The sequence below is a fragment of the Dasypus novemcinctus genome, chromosome 15 (assembly GCF_030445035.2).
Source record: "Dasypus novemcinctus isolate mDasNov1 chromosome 15, mDasNov1.1.hap2, whole genome shotgun sequence".
NCBI classification, from domain to species: domain Eukaryota; kingdom Metazoa; phylum Chordata; class Mammalia; order Cingulata; family Dasypodidae; genus Dasypus; species Dasypus novemcinctus.
Window position 1 is genome coordinate 7,150,194 of NC_080687.1, and position 21,501 is coordinate 7,171,694.

The 21,501-nt window shown below is 42.3% G+C and overlaps 1 protein-coding gene across 6 annotated transcripts in view; it reads right to left on the reverse strand.

The window, feature by feature from the left end:
• Positions 1–21,501, reverse strand: part of FRY (FRY microtubule binding protein) — a 443,412-nt gene that overhangs the window by 1,896 nt on the left and 420,015 nt on the right. For 4 of the 6 annotated variants that reach the window (XM_071208166.1, XM_012519809.4, XM_071208165.1 and 1 more), the window contains 6 exons: positions 17,883–18,032; positions 17,281–17,379; positions 13,795–13,878; positions 5,898–5,915; positions 3,954–4,064; positions 211–413 (listed from right to left, as the gene is read on the reverse strand). In XM_071208166.1, coding sequence (XP_071064267.1) covers positions 211–413; positions 3,954–4,064; positions 5,898–5,915; positions 13,795–13,878; positions 17,281–17,379; positions 17,883–18,032 — 665 coding nt within the window. The remainder of the gene's footprint in view (positions 1–210; positions 414–3,953; positions 4,065–5,897; positions 5,916–13,794; positions 13,879–17,280; positions 17,380–17,882; positions 18,033–21,501) is intronic. The other 2 variants (XM_058276985.2, XM_004478912.5) reach the window with 1 other exon arrangement.

Below are 21,501 nucleotides of genomic sequence, written 5' to 3' on the forward strand. Positions count from 1 at the left end.
CATTTCACTATTTGACGGATGACCAGAACTACCATCAATACTTCACACATCTAAAGTCTGGAATCCGAGTGCTTCCAGCAAGGCAACAGTGGATACCGAGAAGGAGACACCAAACATCTAGCTGCTCCTTTGGGAGTGGCTTACTCTCCACCGTAGCAAAGTAGCTGCTAGCCCGCCTCTCTTGACCCCCCCACGAGAGCGAGCAGGTACCTGCACTCCCTGATTTGCTGCAGAGCTTTGCCCAGTTCGTTGTTCTTCAGGCACTCCAGCATGGACTGGATGGCGGCCTCCGTGGAGGTGAAGGTCGGCCCGGCCCAGGTGCCCTCGAGGTAGAGAGGATCAGCTGCGATGGCCGCAGTGGCCTCCTTCAGGTTTTTCTTTAAGTCACTCAGCTCCCTGGACATATTCAGCAGCTGTTAAAATGAAAAAAACAAAAACAAATACGTATTTAGTTGCAGGCTGGATTTTCCACCCCACAAGGAAAGAGAGTTGATCCTCTGGGTCTGGTTAAGCACAGGCTTAAATCTCGGTAAGCCAAACAGGACAGGTGAGGCCGCCCCGTGTGTGGAGGCGGCTCCAGGCACAGGTAAGCTATGGACGACCAGAAGGGATGCTCTGCTTGCTTGAAAACTCTAGCTCTGCTTAACCTGAAGGGCAGAGAGGCCGAGGACAAATGCTCAGGGAGCAGGCTTTGTGGCTTTGCAGGTGGGTAGCTCTGGGTCCAAACCCCACTGCGATGGATGATGAGGCAAGTGAACAGGCTTCCCTGAGCCTCAGCTGTCTCATCTGCAGCCTGAAGGGCCCGCCCGCCTCTTCAGGCTATCTTAAAGACTCGAGATCACGGGTACCAAATGCTTAGTGCAGCCTGGCATCCACGAATGCCACAGTGAACACGGCTCTGCCGTAATGCTAGCCTCCTTTCTCACTGTTTGTTCTAGAAAAGAGTGAAAACGTAATCTTAAAGAGGCACAGGGAAAGTCTCAAAGCAACGTTGGTGTCAATGTTACAGAAGTAAAAGGTATTTTCCTGGAAAATGAGGAACCAAAAGGTCCAAAGTGTTAAAAAGTCTTAAGAAGGGACTTCTGTCACTTTTTAGTGCCCTCCAAAACGTACTATGGAAGACAACTGTTTTGCAATTAGATTTCAAGAGCATTAGAGAAGAAGTCTGACATGAAATCGGAGCACTTTTTTCTCCTTTGTAATGCAAGCTGATGAAGCCCGTTTCCTCTGGAAAGTTGATTTAACCAGTGCCTTTTTCTTTCTTCTTCCTGCCCTGCTTACTCACTGGACGTACTTTAGGACTGCAGGTTAGAAGGTCTGTTTTCTTCACATAAATCCTAGTGATCCTACGTACTCCAGACCTAGGTTCAAAATTTACTGAGGAAATGCTTTTGAATAAGATATTGGAGTATCTTGATTTTCAGTTTGAAAATGCATTTTTCCTGAATTATTTTCAGTCTAGGTAAGTTTTAAACATGGTACCAAAATATGTAAATGCACAGCAGGTCAGACATCATCTACTAAAGTGAAATTTGAATAGCTTTTTCATATGGAAAGCATGCCCTCTATCTCTTGAACAAAGATGCACTCTGAGGATCCTGTTAGTAACAGCCAGAAAAGTATGAAAAATCTTGACAAGGTAGCAAGTAACTATCAGCTGTCTTCTCATTTACTGGATAATCAGTGATTCTAGGGAGGAAAACTGGTCTGTGGCAGAGCTCCTCACAGGCAGAAGTCTGACTCACGCCTCCCTTGAAAGTAGCATTGCAAAAATACACTTCAACGTTCCACAGTACTTTTCCTTTTTCGAAAGTGAGCCATCAGTATCGTAAGTCATTCATTCTCTGTCTCCTGTGGCTCTTCCTGGACTGTCCACCTGTTGGATGAGGGCGCTTCCCAGGGTCTCATTCTGACAACTGCGGGTGTCTTAACCAAGAACCCGTGGTGGGTGGCGACCCCTGCAGCGTCCTCAGCCTGGCTCCCCTGACCACACACCTCCACGTGGCCTGTGCCCAGGACGCCGTGGCCTGTGGCCGATCCCCACCCTTTCTCCTCCCAGCACCATGCCTGTGTCCACGCTGCTCCCTCTTATCGGAACGCTCCTCCTCGCCTCAGCCTGCGTGTCCTCTCCCTACCCCAGCCCAGCCCAGGACCTGCTCGGGCGTGACCTCCAGAAAACTTTCTGAGTTCACCACGCCTGGCCTGGGGTGAAGCAGGGGCTCCTCGGCGCCTCCTCGGTGCCCAGTGTCACCACCGTTTCACACACCACGCTGCAGTCTTAGGACTTCCTCACTGCTAGGAAAAGTGTGGCTCACTCAGGAAGTAGGCTCTTTAAATTATTTTACCTTTTTTTACAGGCTAAGAGCCTTCAAAAAAGAGCCAGGAGGTCATCTCGAGGGGTCATGCTTACACATTCCTCAGGAGGACCCCAGAAAGAGCCTAAGTGGATGCAACCCCAGGTACTGGTTCTCCTGAGGGCTACAGAGACCCACAGGGATATGGTCATGGCAGATGGCTCTGGAGCTCAGTACTGTCAGTGGGCCCTACTTTGGAATTTGTGTCCCTGAGTGGACTCAGATGTGACCTTTCTACACATACCTCTTTTGTCACTTTTATTGAAACTTTGGTTGGTGCTAGCGTTGGTGTATACTCAGGAGACTTGAATCTCTGGACTGTCCATGTGCCAGCTGGGCCCTGAGCCTCAGCAGAGTTGCAACTCCTACTCTCTGGTTCGTTGGACTTAACGCAGGTCAGCTAACAGGGAGGTGAGGATGGTCACTCACCACACCAGGGAACTGAGAGTGCCTATAACTGCAAGCAGGAGAATTGCATCCATCACCCATGTGGAATCTAAGCCCCCTCTCAATATAGAGGTGGAGTGGACATCACCATCCCAGCATCCTCAGGATGGAGGAATAAAATATGGATTAGAGTGGACTTAATGATATTCTACTATAGAACTTCCATGACTACTAATAGAAGAAATTGTACCACTGATGGGGAGGAAGTGGCCACAGTAGTTGCTGAAGGCAGGAAGTGGGAAGAGATGTGATGAGGGGGCATTTTGGGGACTTTGGAGTTGTCCTAAATGATACTACAGGGTCAGATGCTGGACATTATATATCCTGCCATAACCCACTGAATGTACTGGGGGAGAGTGTGAACTACAGAGTAAACTACTATCCACGTGGTGCAGCAGTGCTCCAAAATGTGTTCACCGAGTGCGATGAGTGTGCCACAATGATGGGGGAGGTTGTTGGTGTGGGAGGAGTGGGGTAGGGGGATGGGGAGAATACGGGAATCTCTTATGTTTTCTATAATGTAACCTTTTTGTGATGTATTTATCTTCAAGAAATACAATTTACAAAAATGATGGGGGTGTGGGAGTGGGATGTGGATTATATAGGACCCTCTTATGTTTTTTTAATGTAATGTTCTATGTGATCTATTAACTTTAATTTTAAGTTTTATTAAAAAACAAAACAAAACAAAAAACATTAAATGCCCTGATGCTGGGCAGGGCAGGGAAACTGAAGAGGATCAAAGGTATCGCATATACACTTCCTTCTCATCACAATGTGAGGGCAAGTACAAGAAGCTAAAAGTAGAGAAGGAACAGCACAATGCAAGGGATTTTTTTCCAATCAGGATATCCAGACACAGGGCCAGGACATGGGTGGGGCCAACAGGCTTCCAGGGCCCAGCATCTGAGGTGCCTTCCCCTCGGTGTTTGCCTTGCCCTAGCCCTGGGCATGCACCAGAGAAAATTTTAAAAAATGGGATCAGAAATACACGTAAGGCGTTCATTTAAGGCTTGTGCCTGAGGACAACAATTCTGTGGGAAGGAAATTAACTTTGAACAGCCCAAAAGAATCTAAAGAACAAAAGAAAAGTGGTGATTCTCAAAAGAACAAAAGAAAAGCAGTGGTTCTCAGGCAGCCATGAGGACTTACCTCGGGCATGGAGCTCACTTCATGTACCTGGCCGATGAGTTTACAATAGGACTGAAAAAGCAGCAGCAGCTGGAAGTGCAGTTTATATAATCTCTGACACAGTTCCAATTGCTACAGAGAGAAGTGACATGGGAAGAAATGGTTATTACGCAATCGGCACTACTGGGCTCCTTGTACAACAAGGGGAATCTCAGTGGCGACAGATACATTTTAAAATGAAGAGCAGAAAACAAAACCCAGTCCAACAACAATAAGAAATTCACAGCAGAATACAGAAGAAAATAGCTCCTGGAAGATGACTAATTAGAGAGGACTGATGGTTTTAATGGAACTGAACAAGCTGCCAAATTTCTACTATCCTTGCCAATAAAAGGCCTGCAAATTATAGTTGAGTAGCTGTCTTAATTTTTATAAGGTACGAAGTGTTTTAAAAACAAAGTTTCTTTTTATTAAGAGTGTATCTGGAAGGCAAAACATGAAGCAGCTCTGGCTGTTAAATTTATAAATTCAGCAGAAGCTTGGGCTTGGGTGATGGCGCAGCAACAGTCCCTGCTGTGGTCCGCGGAGCAGACGCTTGTCCTACTGTGTGGGGAGACACAGCCAAGTAATCCTTGGAGTTTGACTCACGGGGCTTCTGCTCAGTGCTCACAAATACTTGTTGGATTAAAGAGATATGAAGAGGTGGCCAAAAATACTTTTAAAAGGAGAAATTATGAAAACAGTCAACATTTTCTGTGGAAAGAGCATTAAAAAGCAGTAAGAGAAACTGGCCCTGGAGCCCCATAGAAACTCTGGAATTTAAAGATTTGTTTGTCATTGTCCAGCTTATGCGCACAATGAGGAAAAAAGCAGCACAGGCAGCCCAGCCCTGAGCCTGGACAGCTCCCTGAGCTGGACCTGGGTGTGTTGTGGCCTCTGAACTTCGCCTGTGCTATTCCCCAAATGGGTCAGCTTCCAGCTGGTGAGTGGGATTCTCGGAAAGGAGAAGAGCTATCCCTAGACAGAATTTCATGGCTCAGCAGTCACCAGAGAAACTGGTGTAAAGTAAACACTTCACTGTTCAGTCTTCAAATGGGGTTAAGGAGGGCTCAACAAGGCCCTTTTCTTTCACTAATGGGTTGGGCGATAAAGACCTTGGCTCATAATCCGGGGGTTCTGCTCTGACTGAAAATTATTCCCCAAACCCATCAAAGGGAGAAATAAGAAGAATCTAAATTTGGGCTTTAGAAAGGATGTTCTATTAATATTATGAACAGGCTTTTAATGCTGATTTTAAAATGTTAACTAAAATGCATGCTAATACTATGCTAAATTAAAATGTTTTTCCTCCTCCCTTGCTTGCCCTGATCCTCAGGGGAAAAGTTTCTACTTAAATGTATTTGAGGGTAAATGTATTTAGTTACTGGCCTAACTAAAAAAAAAAAAAAAAAAAAAGTTTTTGACCTCTCTGTTCTGGTAACTATCCTTGGTTTAAAGAAATAGTTACAGTCACTAATTAACCCAGCCTGGATCTTTGGTTATTTTAGCAAACCATTTTATTTAATGATCATTTGACATACTTTTACTATGCAAACCTTTTAACAAGGATAACTGCCAGAGACATATAGATAAAAAAAAAATATTGCTCAAAAACATAATGGTACCTTCACAATTTATCGTGAAGCCTAGCTATGAATATTCCGACTTATGTAAGTGCCAAATAATGGTAGTTATTATTCAAAATATTCCACTGATAATATCAGAATACATAGCAACATAGGTTTCTACTTTGGGACAAAAGCAGCCCAGAGTGCTACCAATAAACTGCACGTCTTGGTCTACCAAATGAAATCAAATGAAACAAAAGGGAGGACACGCTAAGAGATATAACTGTAACAGTAAAAATAAGGTTTATTTGGGGTCCATGTTTAAATGGACAGAGAGTATGAAAGAACTTTAACTTACTGCAAGAGATTCCATTTGCTACACAGCAAGCATGGCGCAGGAAACAGAGGAAAGGAAAGAAAGTACAGGGTCAGTGGAATGCATGCAACGGAAAGCACAGCCCTCTTCCAAGAGCAGAACCGTCAGCAGTATTAGCATCGCTTGCCCAAACTTGGTCGATGGGGGCAGAAGTTGTACCCATCCACATGCGCAGCGTTCCAGTGAAAAACAAGCGCTCATGGGAAATGTGCCATTGAAAAATAGAGTTTTTAATCTTTTAGGTGCTCTGATTAGTTGGTTTAGATTTTGTCAGTCTTGGAGACCAGAAGTCATGAATGTTTATTGCTTGAAGATTTTCTAGTGTATAATATGAATAAGAGGTGAACATAGTGCAATTGTGAGACCAACAGAGTAATGTAAGACATTTCAAGTAGTACAGCCCCAAATAAATTGTCACATTGCTTGACCTTAGTGACGTCAGTGCCTTGAATATGTTCTGCCTCATAGTTTCATAAACTATGAAGAATAATACCCATATGGTTAACCATCTAAGTGGCGTTTTCTTTACAGAGTCAGATTATGAATATTTTGAGAATATTTTGTAGGATTGCTAGATTTTGTAATTTCAAAGGACTGAACATTGTGAGTCTCAAACATGAGGTAAGTAATTTTCTTGCATTTTATTTCTTGTAATTTTGAAAAATAGACACTTTCTAAAAGTCAGCTAGACCTGTTGACTGGTCTAAAATAACTGACATGTTCCATGTTCAGCGACAGCAGCAAGAGGATCTTCCCCCCACCCCCATGTCATAACCTTAGAATTGGTTTGAGGGAAGTTTGGGTAGGTAGAAAGAGGTGATAACATCTTAGCTCAGAATATTTTTTAAAAAATTGATTTGCTCAGGCCTACTTATGGGCCAATATATCTGAGTTCTGAATTTTCAAAATGTTTAGAGACTTACCTCACTCAGTTTCTAATCCTTAACAACAAAAGCCCATATTTTAAAGCTATTTCAAAAAATTTTCTGGGTTTAACATGTTGTACTTTAACATGAGGCACAGTGTATAAGAACAAATAATTACTTATAGTACTTACAAAACTAAAGGATTATCCCTCATCCCTGCCACTGTCTTCCGACTCCAAGAGCCTCTTCCTCTCTCACCTGCTGCTATTACCACCTGGTTCGGGCACACTGATGACTACTGTGTTATGTTGATTGAGTTAAGACTGGACATGGATTACACAGCTTGAGGTACGTATTATTTTCAAGACAACTTTAAAGCAAGTATGTATAGAGGTTTTATAACCAAACCTTATCCACTGAAATCCAATGTCGCACCAGAAAGGAGTACAGGACAAAGTCTTACGTCTTTGTCTGCAGAATGGAATTCCATTGTGAAGAATTTGAGGAAAGCTTCAAATTTGATCAAAATGTTTACTATGCATGTTAGCAAGGAACTGCTTCTACCATGGAATTTATTTTTCAGAAGTGTTGAATGAAGCAAGTACCGAGTAAATTACATGGTCTTGTGTGAAGAAAACGGCTGTCTTTTCAGTTTTTTCACCATTTTCCGAAAGTGGGTTGTAATCCAAGAAGCTCACCAAATAAGCTAAAGTACAATCTCTGTTCAATTGAGGTAAATGAAACTTTTCAACTCTGGCTCGGCACTAAGGAATTTCCTTGCCAAGGAGTTCCTCCTACTCAGCTCTTAGGGCACTCTGCATTTCTGGGGAGATGGCCAACTCTGATGAACACCAGCTCTCAGAGTGTCCTTCCTGAACTCTCCTTTTTAGGTAGGCTAGTCCCAGCTGCCTTGATGTTTATTATCTCAGAATCCTTTCCTAGTCCACAGGCTGGAGCTGGTTTGCATTTAGAGATCTGAATAAAGAGAGTAAAAAATGCCTTTCCAGGGCACCATTTTATGAAGACTGTTAAAACATTTTCCCCCATGCTAATGTTTTAAAAAAAACCATCCTGCACCCTGGTTTAAAAAAACCATCTTCTTAGAAGCCTTTCTAAACTTTGGTATGTTTTGGTGACTTAAAGTTCTTTTAAAAAACACAGTGGGAAAGCCATTGCTTTATTTGACCTGTTCCTGTGCTCCTGGTCTAGATCAAGAAATCTGATTTAGAGGGATGTTTTCTCAAAGTGAGAAAAAACAAAATCAAGAAGCCAAGGTGCTGACCATGGGCAAGCAGAGCTTAAAAAGCCCAGAACAGTCTAATTCTTGCAGCTGAACACTAGTACAGCTGTTGCTCTATTTTTATATCTACTATATTATTTTGTTTCTTGATTTTCTGCTCTCTGATTGGTCCTATGTTTTTCCATAACTAGTCAGTTAATACCTAAGAAATTTTCAACACGACAGAAGATGAGGCACAGTATTAGCAGTCACTCTTATCACATTTAATCTCTTTAAGTCCCTGGTTTACACGACATGGGTTAAACTGAGATCATCTGGCTTAATGATGAAGCTTCTCTGTTCCATGATACATTTGTGCATTGGCTCTCCTAGGCTGTGAGAACACTGTGTTCTTCAGCAGGCATTTCCTGAGGACGTTTAGGACATAGAAGGAGGACTGAGGGACTCTACTTGAAGGCTGATATGCAATGCATTCCCATGGAGCTAGAGAAAAACCTTGTCTTGTCCAACATTTTTTATCAACTCATATGAGGCAGGCTTCTCATTCACGGGCTATGCAGGGAGAGCAAATACTTAACTGAGTGTTAGGGATCAAAAAGATCTTAATAGTCAGAATAATGGTTTGAATATAGTAAGTTGAAATGTACTATGGCTAAATGTCAATTATTGCACTTGAGTCCAAAAAACGTTAAGTATTCAAGTAGGTGCTAGAAATCTCTTGAATTATAAACGTGTCGACTAAAATCTCTTTTAACAAATGAAGTGGAACCTTCTTCATCTCTCCAAGGTCCAGCTCTGCAGAACAGGGGTGATGAACTGTGTTGACTAGTTCTAGGGCCAAGACTGAAGCCACTGCCTGGAAAACTTGGAGCTGAGCTGTCTAGAGACTTCGCTTGCAGATCTACATTTATGTGAATTTAAACCACCTAGTTGAAGTCACTCCAGAATGGATTCCATGAGAGATAGAGAGAGGACAGTAGAACCCCAAAATCTTAGTTAGCAGTGATGTTTCTAAGCTCTGATGACATTTTCTCTCCTGTGTGGGCAGAGGAACCACCTGTAAAACAGTGTCTACAAATGGACGAGACACAGGCAAGTCATACTCCTTGTTTTATGTCCTATGTCCTCTGCTGTGTCTTATCCTAGGAGAATTGCTGTCATAATCACTAAGCAGCCTAAAGCATTTACCAGTCATCTCTGTCTTTTTTTAAAAAAGCCATTCTCTTCCCAAGTACTGAAACCGCTTCTCTTAGAAACACTGGTTTGTTGTTTCATACAGGCAATGAGAAACACTCCTCCAACATATTCCTCTATCAACAAGCAAAGCAGACAGGTGCTTGCATATCATACACATAGAAAAGTTGCTCACATCTGTAAAGAAAAATACTCCCTTCCACTTGTCTTGAAACATGTGACCCTCTTTCATAGCTTTCATTTCTCATCTTGGAATCTTAGGGCAGAGGCATGTTTTCCTACTCTAAGAAGAACCCAGGCCATCCACCCAAGAGCTGGTACCCAACTCTTGCCTCAAGTGCAGGAAATCAACAGGCAGCAGGGGCCCTGCTGAACGGTTCAAATGCAGCAGCCGGAATTCAGCTCCAGCTAATTGTAGCCACTTAGGAAGGCAGGCCCAATGGTGCTAGATCTTCTCCATCAGAGATGCCAGAAATCCAGTTTTGAGTGTATGTGTGTGTGGGAGAAATTTTAATTTTTAGATGTAGGGTCAATTAAAGAAAAAAAAAACATTGTGCAAGCTTAATAAAAAAACTACCGCACGAGCTTAATAAAAGATGTCCATGAATCGGTCACAGCTTAAAGGCACCGCTATGTAACCTTTTTTCATTATACTGATGTCTACAGCTTCAGGTTGAGGGAGAAGGGAAACTGGAAAATAAATATTCAATACCCAGAAAGGAGTTTGTTCAATGCTCTTCCACAATCAATTCCACAGCAACGCTCACTAGGTCACTTGCTAAGGACATCTGGAAATCGCCATTGGTAAAGGCCAGCGCAATCTGTGCAGGGCTTGGAGGTGGGAAGACTTGCTGTGCCTGCTTGTACCTCTAACTGTTCGAGAGCTTAACTGGCTAGAGTCAGTAAGGTAAGTACAAACCCTTTTAGAAAGAACACACATCTTTCTGAAATAGATACTTCACAATTTACATCCAGACGTAGATTCTGCAAGTTATCAGTTCACTTCCTAGCCCTACTCCACAGATCCCCATGCAAGGGGTGCTCAGAATAACTGGCAACATCAGATTATTCTAGAAGACAGAGGACCTGACTTTAAAAGGTGAGTTGGAGAGGATCACTGGAAGGTGGGCAGTGCTCCAAGGTCAAAGATTAGTTAGGTTTGGCTTTGAGAAAGAGATGGAATGGTAGCTCTAATCAACAGAATAATATCTCCACCAACTCTGGGCAGGAGACTGAGAGCTGATGATTGAGCGACGCCATCATTTCTCCTCCAGGACCACCTCATTATGTAGACTTCCTTTCCAGTTTGCTCTCATAGCCCGTTTTCTGCGTTGGACGAGTATTACCCATTATGGGAAACACACAGTCCTCATTTTCTGCTCTCCACTGGGCCAGACCATGCCTCACGTGAAGCAGAGCTCAGTCAAGCCTGAGAGAATTAGAGGAGTGGAACTGCATGACCAGCAGCCACAGAACTTTCATTTTACCAAATCAGAAGAGAGACTTTAAGCAAGTATACCAATGATTTAAACAGTGGAGTCAACCTTCTCCTTAGAAGGTACACAATTTGCCTTCCAGACGGGCCTGAGAGCCCAGAACTGTCATGTAGGAATGCAAACATCTTCCTCAGGACAGCTATTCTTTGCTTGCATTTCCTGGTCACCAGTGAGTATCAGCTGCTCAGGAAAGTTCTGATACACTGAGCTAATACCAACAATGGGGCCAAAGCCTGGCTGGTTTTGCACCACCACCAGAAATGCCAGGCTGAGAATGTGTCCTTCCATCAATCCTTCCCTAACAAATCCCATCATCGCTCATTATTCCCAAGGGTTTTAGGCAGATTCCTAAAGGCATATTAGTCATTTAGACACGCGCTAGAAGTCATTCTCTAGCTTTTTCCTATGTGCATGTTTTGCCTCCAAAACTAGATTAGAGAAAGTACGGGCATGTCGAAAGAATATGGCCTGTAAGTTTTCTTATGTGCTAAACTGGAGAAGCCCTTATTTCGAAGGATTATTGTAAAGGATCAAATGAGAGTATATATGAACAGTGCTTGAGAAACATTAGTTTTGTCTTTCCACTTCTGTAGTTTCAAGTTTATTATAATGCTAACAAAGTTGTCATGTATAAATAAATAAATGCATGAATAAATGAACTCTATTTTCTTAATCCAAAAGAGATAAGGAAGAACAAGTATTACAAAACAGAAGTAAGGAAAGATAGAAAGAAGAGGATGAGGTGGAAATGAGAAAGAGTAAATAAGTAGGAAGTTAAGAAGTATAGGCAAACAGAAAGCTTGGCTCAGGGAAGATGGAGAAGGATGGGATGGAGAGGGGGAGGAAGCAATAAACAAAGAAAAATAACTCAATAGAAATATACCAAAAGCACAATAGAATCACCCATTTTAAAACTGGAATGTTTGGGAAATAGGCACTTTAACTGGAATTTCTGGTTACCTCAGTTAACCAGGAAGCTATAAACAAATAGATTTGGTTTCAATCCTTATTCCTGAAAATCTGTAATGCACTTTCATTTTTGAATTTTTATTATAGAGCATATAATAGAATTTGATGATTTATGGTGAATATTTAGCTAGATAATTATTTTTCTGTATCACCACACAAATTCAGCATGAACTGGACCAATTTTTCCTAATTTTAAGTCATAACCTGGTAACTGTCTTCTGGACAAAATTTCTGTTGTGAAACTGAACTTCTATAATTTTCCCAAATCTCCTAGAAAGCTAGCAGAGAAAATTAATGAGGAATAGTTGAGCATTTGGTTGAGTAATTAATGACCTGGCTGCAGAATATAGTAGAAAGAGGGATGGGCCTGGAATTGGGAGGGCTGCAGGGGGACCATGAAACCTGAAACAGATGATACTTTACTTTTTAAAATATATTGACCCCCCCTGATTACTTCTTCTGGGGTATGCTAATTGCACAGGTTATTCATTGAAAATCAGATTTTCAAATGATCTGAGGCCCACACAGATGAGGCATATATACAGAGCCTGATGGAAATGTTGGAGATCATTGCAATTTTGAGCTGCACAAGGAACTAAACGCTGTTTAAGAGATAGCAGAGAGTTTCATGTAATGTCATTAAACTATATATAAAATATAATATAAATTATAAATAAGGCAATAAGCCATTTTTTATGGATTTTTGTCTATGTTTCCAGACTTCATGTCAAGCTCTCATTCTCCTTGTCACTTAGCAGCCATGTAGCCTTGGCTAAATTAAGCTTTGTTTTCCTCATCTACAGAATGGGGCTAATATTACCTGCTCTGTCTCCCTCCCGGGAAGGACTAAGTGACATAGAGGACATGAAAGCTCCCTGGAAACCAGAAAGTGAAACATAAATGTGTGTCCTCAAGAAAGGTAATGGTGAGGAAGTGCAAAACTCACTTTAATACCCTAACCTAGATGTTTCTCAGCCTTGCAGTTTGCTTGTTCAGTCTCTGCTCTCTTTACTAAAACTTACTCAGGGGTTCACTGCGTGACTCAACCATAACATGTATAGTTACCCTCAAGACTGCAAACTTCTTCCATGACAGTGACCACACGGGAATTGAACACCACTGTCATTCAGTTGAAAATTTTTACCCCAGACTTAATTTGGTTCTTTCCACGACCTTAAAGCCCTGTCTCTAACCCAGGAAGATGGCTACTGGTCCTCCTGAGGGTGCGCCATCTGAAATGTTTTTCCAGTAGAGATGAAGAAATTCTAAGCAAGCCCACCTCCCACTTCCACTCTGCAGCAGCCTCCTAACCGTCTCTCTTCCCACAGCCACTCCTGCCCACTTCGACCTGCTGCCACAGTAGAGCTGGAGAACACCGACCTAATCACACAGCCTGGGAAAACCTTTCCATTGGTTACCTTCGCTGCTACGTTGAACACTCAAGCCCCGCGTGATCTGGCTTTTGCCAACTTCTTCAGACCCTGCACAAATGTCCTCCATGTTGCTTTCTGCACTTTTTTGAAGAGCACACTCCTCCCTGATAAGATCGTCAGCAACCTCGTCTACTGTTCACTATCGTATCCATCACGTGTCCACTCAGCATGTAACTGTTGAATGAATGATTTTAATCCATTCACACTCTTTGCCCAAATTTCCTTTACAAGTATGGCATACTTTGACAAGTTAGTTACCCCAAGGTGTGTACTTAAAGCAACTTTAAATGAGGAAATCTGCTTTAGAGGGATTGCTGAAAGATCATCAAAGAGTTCCTTCATTGAAGGAAGTAAGTGGTTCAGTGAAGAATTAATGAAATTTGTTTGGTATTCTGAATCAAGAGTATATTTATTAGGAAGTAATTAGTATAGTTAGACAGTGTCCAGCAAATGAAAAGGTTATTTTCATACCTCTACTTTTCCCAAAAGAAGGAAAAAAAGACCCCAAGTTCCATCAATGCACAGGCATGCTTGTCTGGAGTGCCATTCTGTCTTACTGAGCATGGACAGGATGACTCTCTCTGCCACTTGCTTTTTCAAGGTCCAGGCTTCTTGGGTGGGTCAAAATCAACACACAATGTCAGAGCACAGAGGAGATAAATTCTAATAGGCTTTTATTACCTTCTCTTCAGAGTCCCCCGGTTGACAGGTAATTACTCCATCTCTGGATCCTCCTGCAAATGTTGCCTTACAGTTTGCAAGCCACTGTTATCAGAAAGAGAGACACACACATAGGTAAATCCAGTGATGTTCTGAGAACATTTTTAATGACAATTCTGTCACGGAAAATTTTATTAAGCCTTTATTTAAGTAAAATAAAATTTTCCTGTAGTGACAAGAAATTGTTTGGAAGAGGTTTTTTTTTGGTTAAAGATGAACTGTTTGAAATGAAAACATCTGTTTATGTAGGTGCAATGATAGTCATTAAAAAAATATAATTTCAGGGAAACAGATTTGGCTCAACTGATAGAGCGTCTGTCTACCACATGGGAGGTCCAGGGTTTAAACCCAGGGCCTCCTGACCTAAGTGGTAAGCTTGCCCATGTGCAGTGCTGATGCGCGCAAGGAGTGCCGTGCCACTCAGGGGTGTCCCCTGTGTAAGGGAAACCCATGCGCAAGGAGTGTGCTCCACAAGGAGAACTGCCCCGCATGAAAAAAGTGCAGCCTGCCCAGAAGTGGCACCGCACACATGGAGAGCTGATGCAGCAAAATGATGCAACAAAAAGAGACACAGATTCCCGGTGCCGCTGACAAGAATAGAAGTGGACACAGAAGAACACACAGTGAATGGACACAGAGAGCAGACAACTGGGGGGGGGGCGGTATTAAAGGAGAGAAATAAATAAAAAATAAATCTTAAAAAAATATATATATAATTTCAACATTGTAACATACCCTCTGGGGATGGGTTTCTCCAGATCATTCAAAATTTATGTACAAATTAAAAGAAATTCACAAAACACTGCTAAAAAAAATCAAAGTAGACCTAAACAATTGGAAAAAGATTCTGTGTTCATATATTGGAAGACAAAAAACATCATGAAGATGTCAATTCTACCCAAACTGATTTTTAGATTCAAAGCAAACTCAATGAAAATTCCAATAGGTTACTTTACAGAAATAGAAAAGTCAATTAGAAAATAGAAAAGTCAAATAGAAAAGTTTATTTGGAAGGAAAGGGGTCCCAAATAGCCACAAACATCCTAAAAAAGCAGAGTGAAGTCAGAGGACTCATCAAGTGTATTATAAAGCTACAGTGGTCAAAACAGCATGGTATTGGCAAAAATACAGACACATTGATCAATGGACTTGAATTGAAGTTCAGAAATAGACTTGCATCTCTGTGGTCAAGCGATTTTTGATAAGCCTACCAAGTTCAGTTTCCTGGGACAGAACAGTCTCTTCAACAAACAATGCTGAGAGAATTGGATATTCATAGCCAAAAGAATGAAAGAGTACCTCTATCTTACTCCCTATATAAGAATCACTCAAAATGGATCAAAGACCTAAACAGGAAGTTTCTCGAAGATAATGTAGGGAAACATCATCAAGATCTTGTAGTAGAGGGGGTCTCTTAAACCTTATACCCAAAGCATGAGCAATGAAAGAAGAAATTGATAAATGGGACCTCCTCAGAATTAAACACTTTTGCCCTTCAATGGACTTTGTGAAGAGGCTAAAAAAACAGCTGACTCAATGGGAGAAATATTTGGTAATCTAATATTTGATAAGGGTTTAATATCCATGTTATTTAAAGAGATGCTACAACACAACAATAAAAAGACAAATTGCCCAATTAAAAAATGGGCAAAAGACCTAATAGACCATTTTTCTAAAGAAATAATACGCATATGAAAAAAACACATGAAAAAACATTCAATATCATTGGATATTAGGGAAATGCAAATCAAAGTTACAGTGAGATATCACTGAATGGCCTACTAGAATGGCCACTATTAAAAAAACAGGAAACTACAAGTGATGGAGAGGATGTGGAGAGATGGGAATGCTTATTCACTGTTGGTGGGAATGTGGAATGGTACAGTCACTGTGGAAGTCTGTTTGGCAGTTCCTATAGAAGTTAGATATAAATTGGCCACATGACCCGGCAATACCACTACTAGGTATATACCCAGAAGAACTGAAAGCAGGGACATGAATAGGCACCTGCACACTGATGTTCATAGGGGCATTATTCACGATTGGCAAAAGATGGAAACAACTCAGGTTTTCGTGACATGAAAAGACTGGCTTGTTTGTCAACTAGAATGAAAGGATTATTTTACTAGCTGAAGCCTGGGTAGCAGGAACACAGTGACAGGTAAAGAACTACAAAAACAGAAGACAAATGTGTCTTATGGTAGAATGGCCCTGAGAAGACCAATAATGACAGTTGTTAATAAAAATGCCACTGAATTTACAGTGAAAATCTAGTGTTCTATTTTCAAAGCAACATTGTGTTGTGGCTCAGAGTATGACTTTCTTTTTCCTTTCTATTTTTTTATTATTTGAAAAACATATACTTAGATTATATAAATGTCACATAAAAAATATAGGGGATTCACATATGCCCTGCTCCTTACATCTCTCACGTTTTCCCACGTTAACAACGTCCTTCATTAGTGAGGTACATTCACTGCTCTTGATGAACACATTTTGAACTAAGCGTGGATTGCTTTGACTCTCACAGGCCTGGGTTTCACTCCCTCTCCCCCACCTCCTAGCTGGAGAGGATAATAACAGTGAGTCACAGGGTAGTGGTAGGCATGAAGTGGGGTGATGTACATAAAACTCTTAGTGGGTTGAGGGACAGAGAGAACTCAGCAAACCTCAGTGGCTGTGACCCTTATATAACTGTTATATCTCTACAACAATGCTGCAAATTAATTATTATTACCACCACCTTCAGATGGTGAATCTGAGAAGGGAAGTCACTTACCCAAAGTCCTTGACCCCTAAATAACTGGGTTCTAACATGAACCCAAGTCTGCCTGACTTCAAAACCCATGCTCGCTCTAGAGTGTCTGGCATATTACAGGAAATGCTAAAAATATTGCACACAATCACTCCTCTTAGGGAACTGTATGAGCTCTCTGGGTCTCAAACTGTGCTTTGCTGGAAAATGGGGATTTGAATGGAGGCTTCTAGAGCCATTCTGTCTCTAACATTTTATGATTTAGCAAAGAGCAGGAGCCAAGGTCAACCGAGGCCACCAGGACAGGCAGAAACCTGGGTGGTTAAGAGGAGGAGGGAGGTGAGACCCACAATTAGCTTTTGTTGTGGCTAATACTGGAAGGAAGTAATCAACAGTTTCAAACCTCTAAGAAAATAAAAGTGAAAACATTGACAAAGCGACCTGTCCAGCAGATGCCCACTTTTTCTAATATCTTGATTTCTTTTTTTATAGATATCACTTGAATAATCGCTACTCTGAGAGTTCTACCACCATTTGGTTGGAATTTCAATCCCTAACAGAGGAAAAAATGAAGTCTGTCTTCTCCCCAAAGGGCCTGCATGAGGTTGGTCTAAGTACCTCCCAAGACCTCATGGTGGTTGGGTTCATTCAACTTAAACTGAAAGCACAGGAACAGAAACACAAAAGCTTACTGAGAGAGTGGCCTCTTTTCTGTTGTTGTAGGTATCCAAATATTCTTGCAATTCCAAAACACTGAACTTGAGTTTGTCCAGAAGTCCACAAGAAAGGAGCTAAAGACAGGAAAATAATTTGCATTGAAACAAATGTGCACGGGGGATTGAAGAAAGGTAACCCACAGCCCTGCTCTCAAAGTACTAGCTGGATTTGCTCATGAAGTCATGATTGAACAGTAAGCAAAAGGCTATTTTAATCATTCTTTAACACTCATCTTGTTTAGGCTAGACAAATCCAGAGGGCAAAAGGCAATTCTCTTTGGGACTTGGAGATGTGGAAAGGGGACATGTTGCCTCTGGAGACCCAACCGGGTCATAGCCATCAGAGTCGAAGACAAAGTCATCAGGCAAAGTTGCCAAGGACATGGAGGGGGCACAGAGGTGGGCTTTTCCCTTCCATTTCTCTGAGATGCCTTTGCCTTGATCTGGGCTGGCAATGTGCAGAAATTACCCTGCTGGCTCAGGACCCTTCAGGAATCCATCACAACACAGCACTGCTCACGAACACAGAAGATGTGTTCAAAACAAAATGCTGTCAGAGGAGGCCTGGGGATGCTCACCGTTTCAGCATCCACAAAAAGTGTAGGGCATTCCGAGCAGGAGGTGAGCATCTGGGAAGAGCGGACAAACTTGGACCCGATTCCCCGGAGGTTATCTCCAAGGTAGCTGGCTGCATCACAGGTTAGGAAGCAGAACCTTTTCTGAATATTCTGCAAGGCAAAATAATGATCATTCGTAAGGGCCAAGTTTTACCTTACATATTATAAAAAACATGTTCTAATCCCAACTATCCAATGAGCCTGGGGCCTTGGAGGAAGGGGGTGGGGCAGAGTAAGTGAGTGCCCTCAATCAACCCAAGAGTCATCCAGCCTGCACAAGGTTTTTTCTTGAAATGTCTCTTCTCAACTTGTGTGGAGTCTCGCCATTGTTTTAATGAAGGCGATGTATTTTTGCTGATGGTCAGGACTGGTCAGCAGCTTGAGTCATCCTTGGTTGTTCATTAACTGTTGCCTGGGACATCTATAATATCTCTCTTCAGAGCATGTCTGATCAGGGGCTGCTAATGTGCCAAACTCTCCTACAGCTTTACATATATCCACCCATCACTCCTCACAGCAAGATGAAGAAGCAGAGGTTCAGAGAGGTTAAACAGCTTTCGTCAGGTCATCAGCTATAAGCAATAGAGTAAGGACCAGTCTGATGCCAACGTGCACATTCCTTTTCATATCTATAATCTTCCTAAAAGCTTCTGCTCCTCCCTCTCTGTCTGAGATGCAAATTATAATTAGGAAGATTCTGACTCATGGTGACTGTGTTATTGAGAAAATTTTTATCTCAATGAAAATGTTGTCATTGAGAAAGTTTTTAAACTCCCAGTACAACTATCTTTAACAAAAAGAACAAAATAGTTAAACAAAAAATTCCACTTCTAGGCACAGCTTTGTAGAACCTTTGTAGAACATGGCATTAATAAAACTGAATTCATGCGAAATACTACCTACTCTGCTCTGGGAAACGAATATGCCCCTGAAACAACTACAGGTTCCTTTTAAGTTATGTTAGGAAAAAGCCAACCATGTTGCATATGATTTGCTTTTATTTAACAGATTTGAGCATCTTGGTGGAATGAACAACATATACACATCTCTATGGTGCTCAGTTAGTTTTACATGCAATAACTGAAATGCCAAAAAGTGACAGAACGTTGGTGCAGAAAGGAAGCTGACGGGTAGAATGCGGGGTCTGGTTTCCCAAGGCCAAGGGGAGCAGAGCTGGGATGAGGATTCCAGTCTCCCAGTGAGGTGGGGTTTTCACTTCTTACTGAAGATATAGTGAGATATGAGTTTGCTATATGTTGAACCGAGACAGCTAGATCTGCTGTCTGCTTCAGAGCAGGGGATATTTGGGAATATCAGTTCAGTTTTGTTCTCACCAGACTTTCACAGAAACGTGCTTATATAATTCAGTGACATTGTGTGATACAGAGAAGATCTAAGACAAGAGCAGCAGAGCAGCAGGGAAAAGAGAGTGACAGAGACACAAGGAGAGATGTCCATTCAGGACCAATAGAAACACTTTCCTTGTTTTTAAAAACAAATTATTTTGGCAATTATCTCCTCCCTACCCCCCAAAATCCAACCAAACACAAGGAAACATGATGATTATACTTACAAGAAAATGCTGGAAAACAGTACACAGACGTAGTGAGGAAATGACAAAGATTAATAGCAGGTAACCTGCGTGTGTGAAACGTATTTCGTTTCTAGCACATTTTATTAATACCTGTTTTGCTTCCAGTCTTGCTCTCAATTGCACAGCATTTGATGGGGGTTGAGAAAGGTCTTAAAACTAACTGTAGTATTAAAAATCGAAACAGGAGGCACAAAACAGTAGACTAAATGAAATAAACCAGACTCTAAAGGACAAATATTGCATGATTCCGCTGAGATGAAACACCTAGAATAGGCAAATTCATAGAGACAGAAAGGCCAGAGGTTACCGGGCAGGGTTGGCGGTAGGGAGGGAGTACACGGAGTTTTTGCTTAATGGGTGCAGTGTTTCTGTTCAGGTTCATAAAAAAGTTTCGGCAGTGGGTGGTGGTGATAGTATTACAATATTGTGAATGATATTAATGCCACTGAATTGTACACTTAAAATGGTTATATACATGTTACCACCACAACAATTTTAAAACACAAGAAATAAATGTTTATATTGTTGCTGTTGTTATTGCAGATTAGCTCCATAGGAGACTGATCTAATAATGCACCCACCGGGAAAAAATCCAAATCCAAATGCATCCGGCGGCCCCAGGGTCATGCCCGGCCCCACCTCCCAGCTGCATTTTAATTTAATTTAATTCACACTGCTTTCTTCTCGTGTCCACATGCTCTGCTGCCTGGATGCTGTGAGCACTGAACACATTTTCTTGCCCGGGTGGTGAAAACAGCATCCTTGGGAGTGAACTATTGCCTGCCAAACGTCCCATTGGTCCCTCTTGGGGAAAGATGCCATTGGCCCTCAAGACACGGGATGCGATTTCTGAAGTCCTTTCACTCCCTTAAGCAGTGGCACCTTCACTTCCTCTCCTGCATTCTGAGTGCTCCTCCCAGAAATGGTCGAGAGCCCTGAGGCCAGGGGCCAGGCTGCCCAACCATCAGGGGAGCGTGACCCCTTGGCTGTCACCAGAGGAACCTGATGAGGGGTCAGGGCAGTGGGGATGGCCAGTGACCGCGAGGAGGAGGAAGCGAGTCTAACTGGCAGCAGCCTGCACGTGCTGACCACCTGCTAGATGCCTTCTTCTCCATGTGAACTGTCATACTTGGTCCTTAAAAAATTAGAACCCAGAGATATTATTTTTATTCTACTTTTGCAAAGGAGGAAACTTTGTTAAAAAAAAAAAAAACTTTACAAAGGAGAACTTCAGCACTATTCTCAAGTTCACCAGGCCAGAAAGCAGCCAGAACTGGGGTTTGAACCCAAGTAGGGTTAAGTCCAAACATTGCCCAGGTTTCCACCCAGAGACCCCCATCCAATACATCCCTTCTGTGTGGTCAGGGCCCCAGGGAAGACGCACAGGTGGGGCTCGTGCTGCCCTCTTCATACTGGCCGCACGCTTGGGTGAGGTGCTGGGAGTCAGACCGCGTGCTGGCTTTGGCCGCGGACCCCGGCTGGCCAGTCAGTGATAATGGCCTGTTGGTCTACTGGCCTCAAGTTGGAAGTGGTACATCAAGATTTCCATCCATTCTCCCCACATTTACTGAGTACCCAGTCTGTTAGCCAACTGGGCTAGGTGTCAGGGCACCAAGCCATGGAAGACACCGGCACCTGCCCTCTTCAGGGGAAATATACACCTAGACGATGACTTAATACAGTGTGACAAGTGTAACAGATGCAAGAACAATGTGCCATGGGATTCTAGGTGAGAGGGGAAGAAGGAAGGAAAGGCTTCCTTCGCTGATGTGACGTCCAGCCAGGGCTTTGCCTTGGATGGGTGTCAGGAATACTGAGTTGAACCTGAAGAGCCGGAAAGTGCTCAACCGAAATGTGTTATTGCTGAGCTCTGTCTGTATTATGTAGTTTTAATTATGGCTTAAAAATAATTTTTAGAGCTAACGAACCAACTAAATTGCTTTGCTCATGACTCCTCAACATTAAATTTCCCTCAAATAGCAGCCT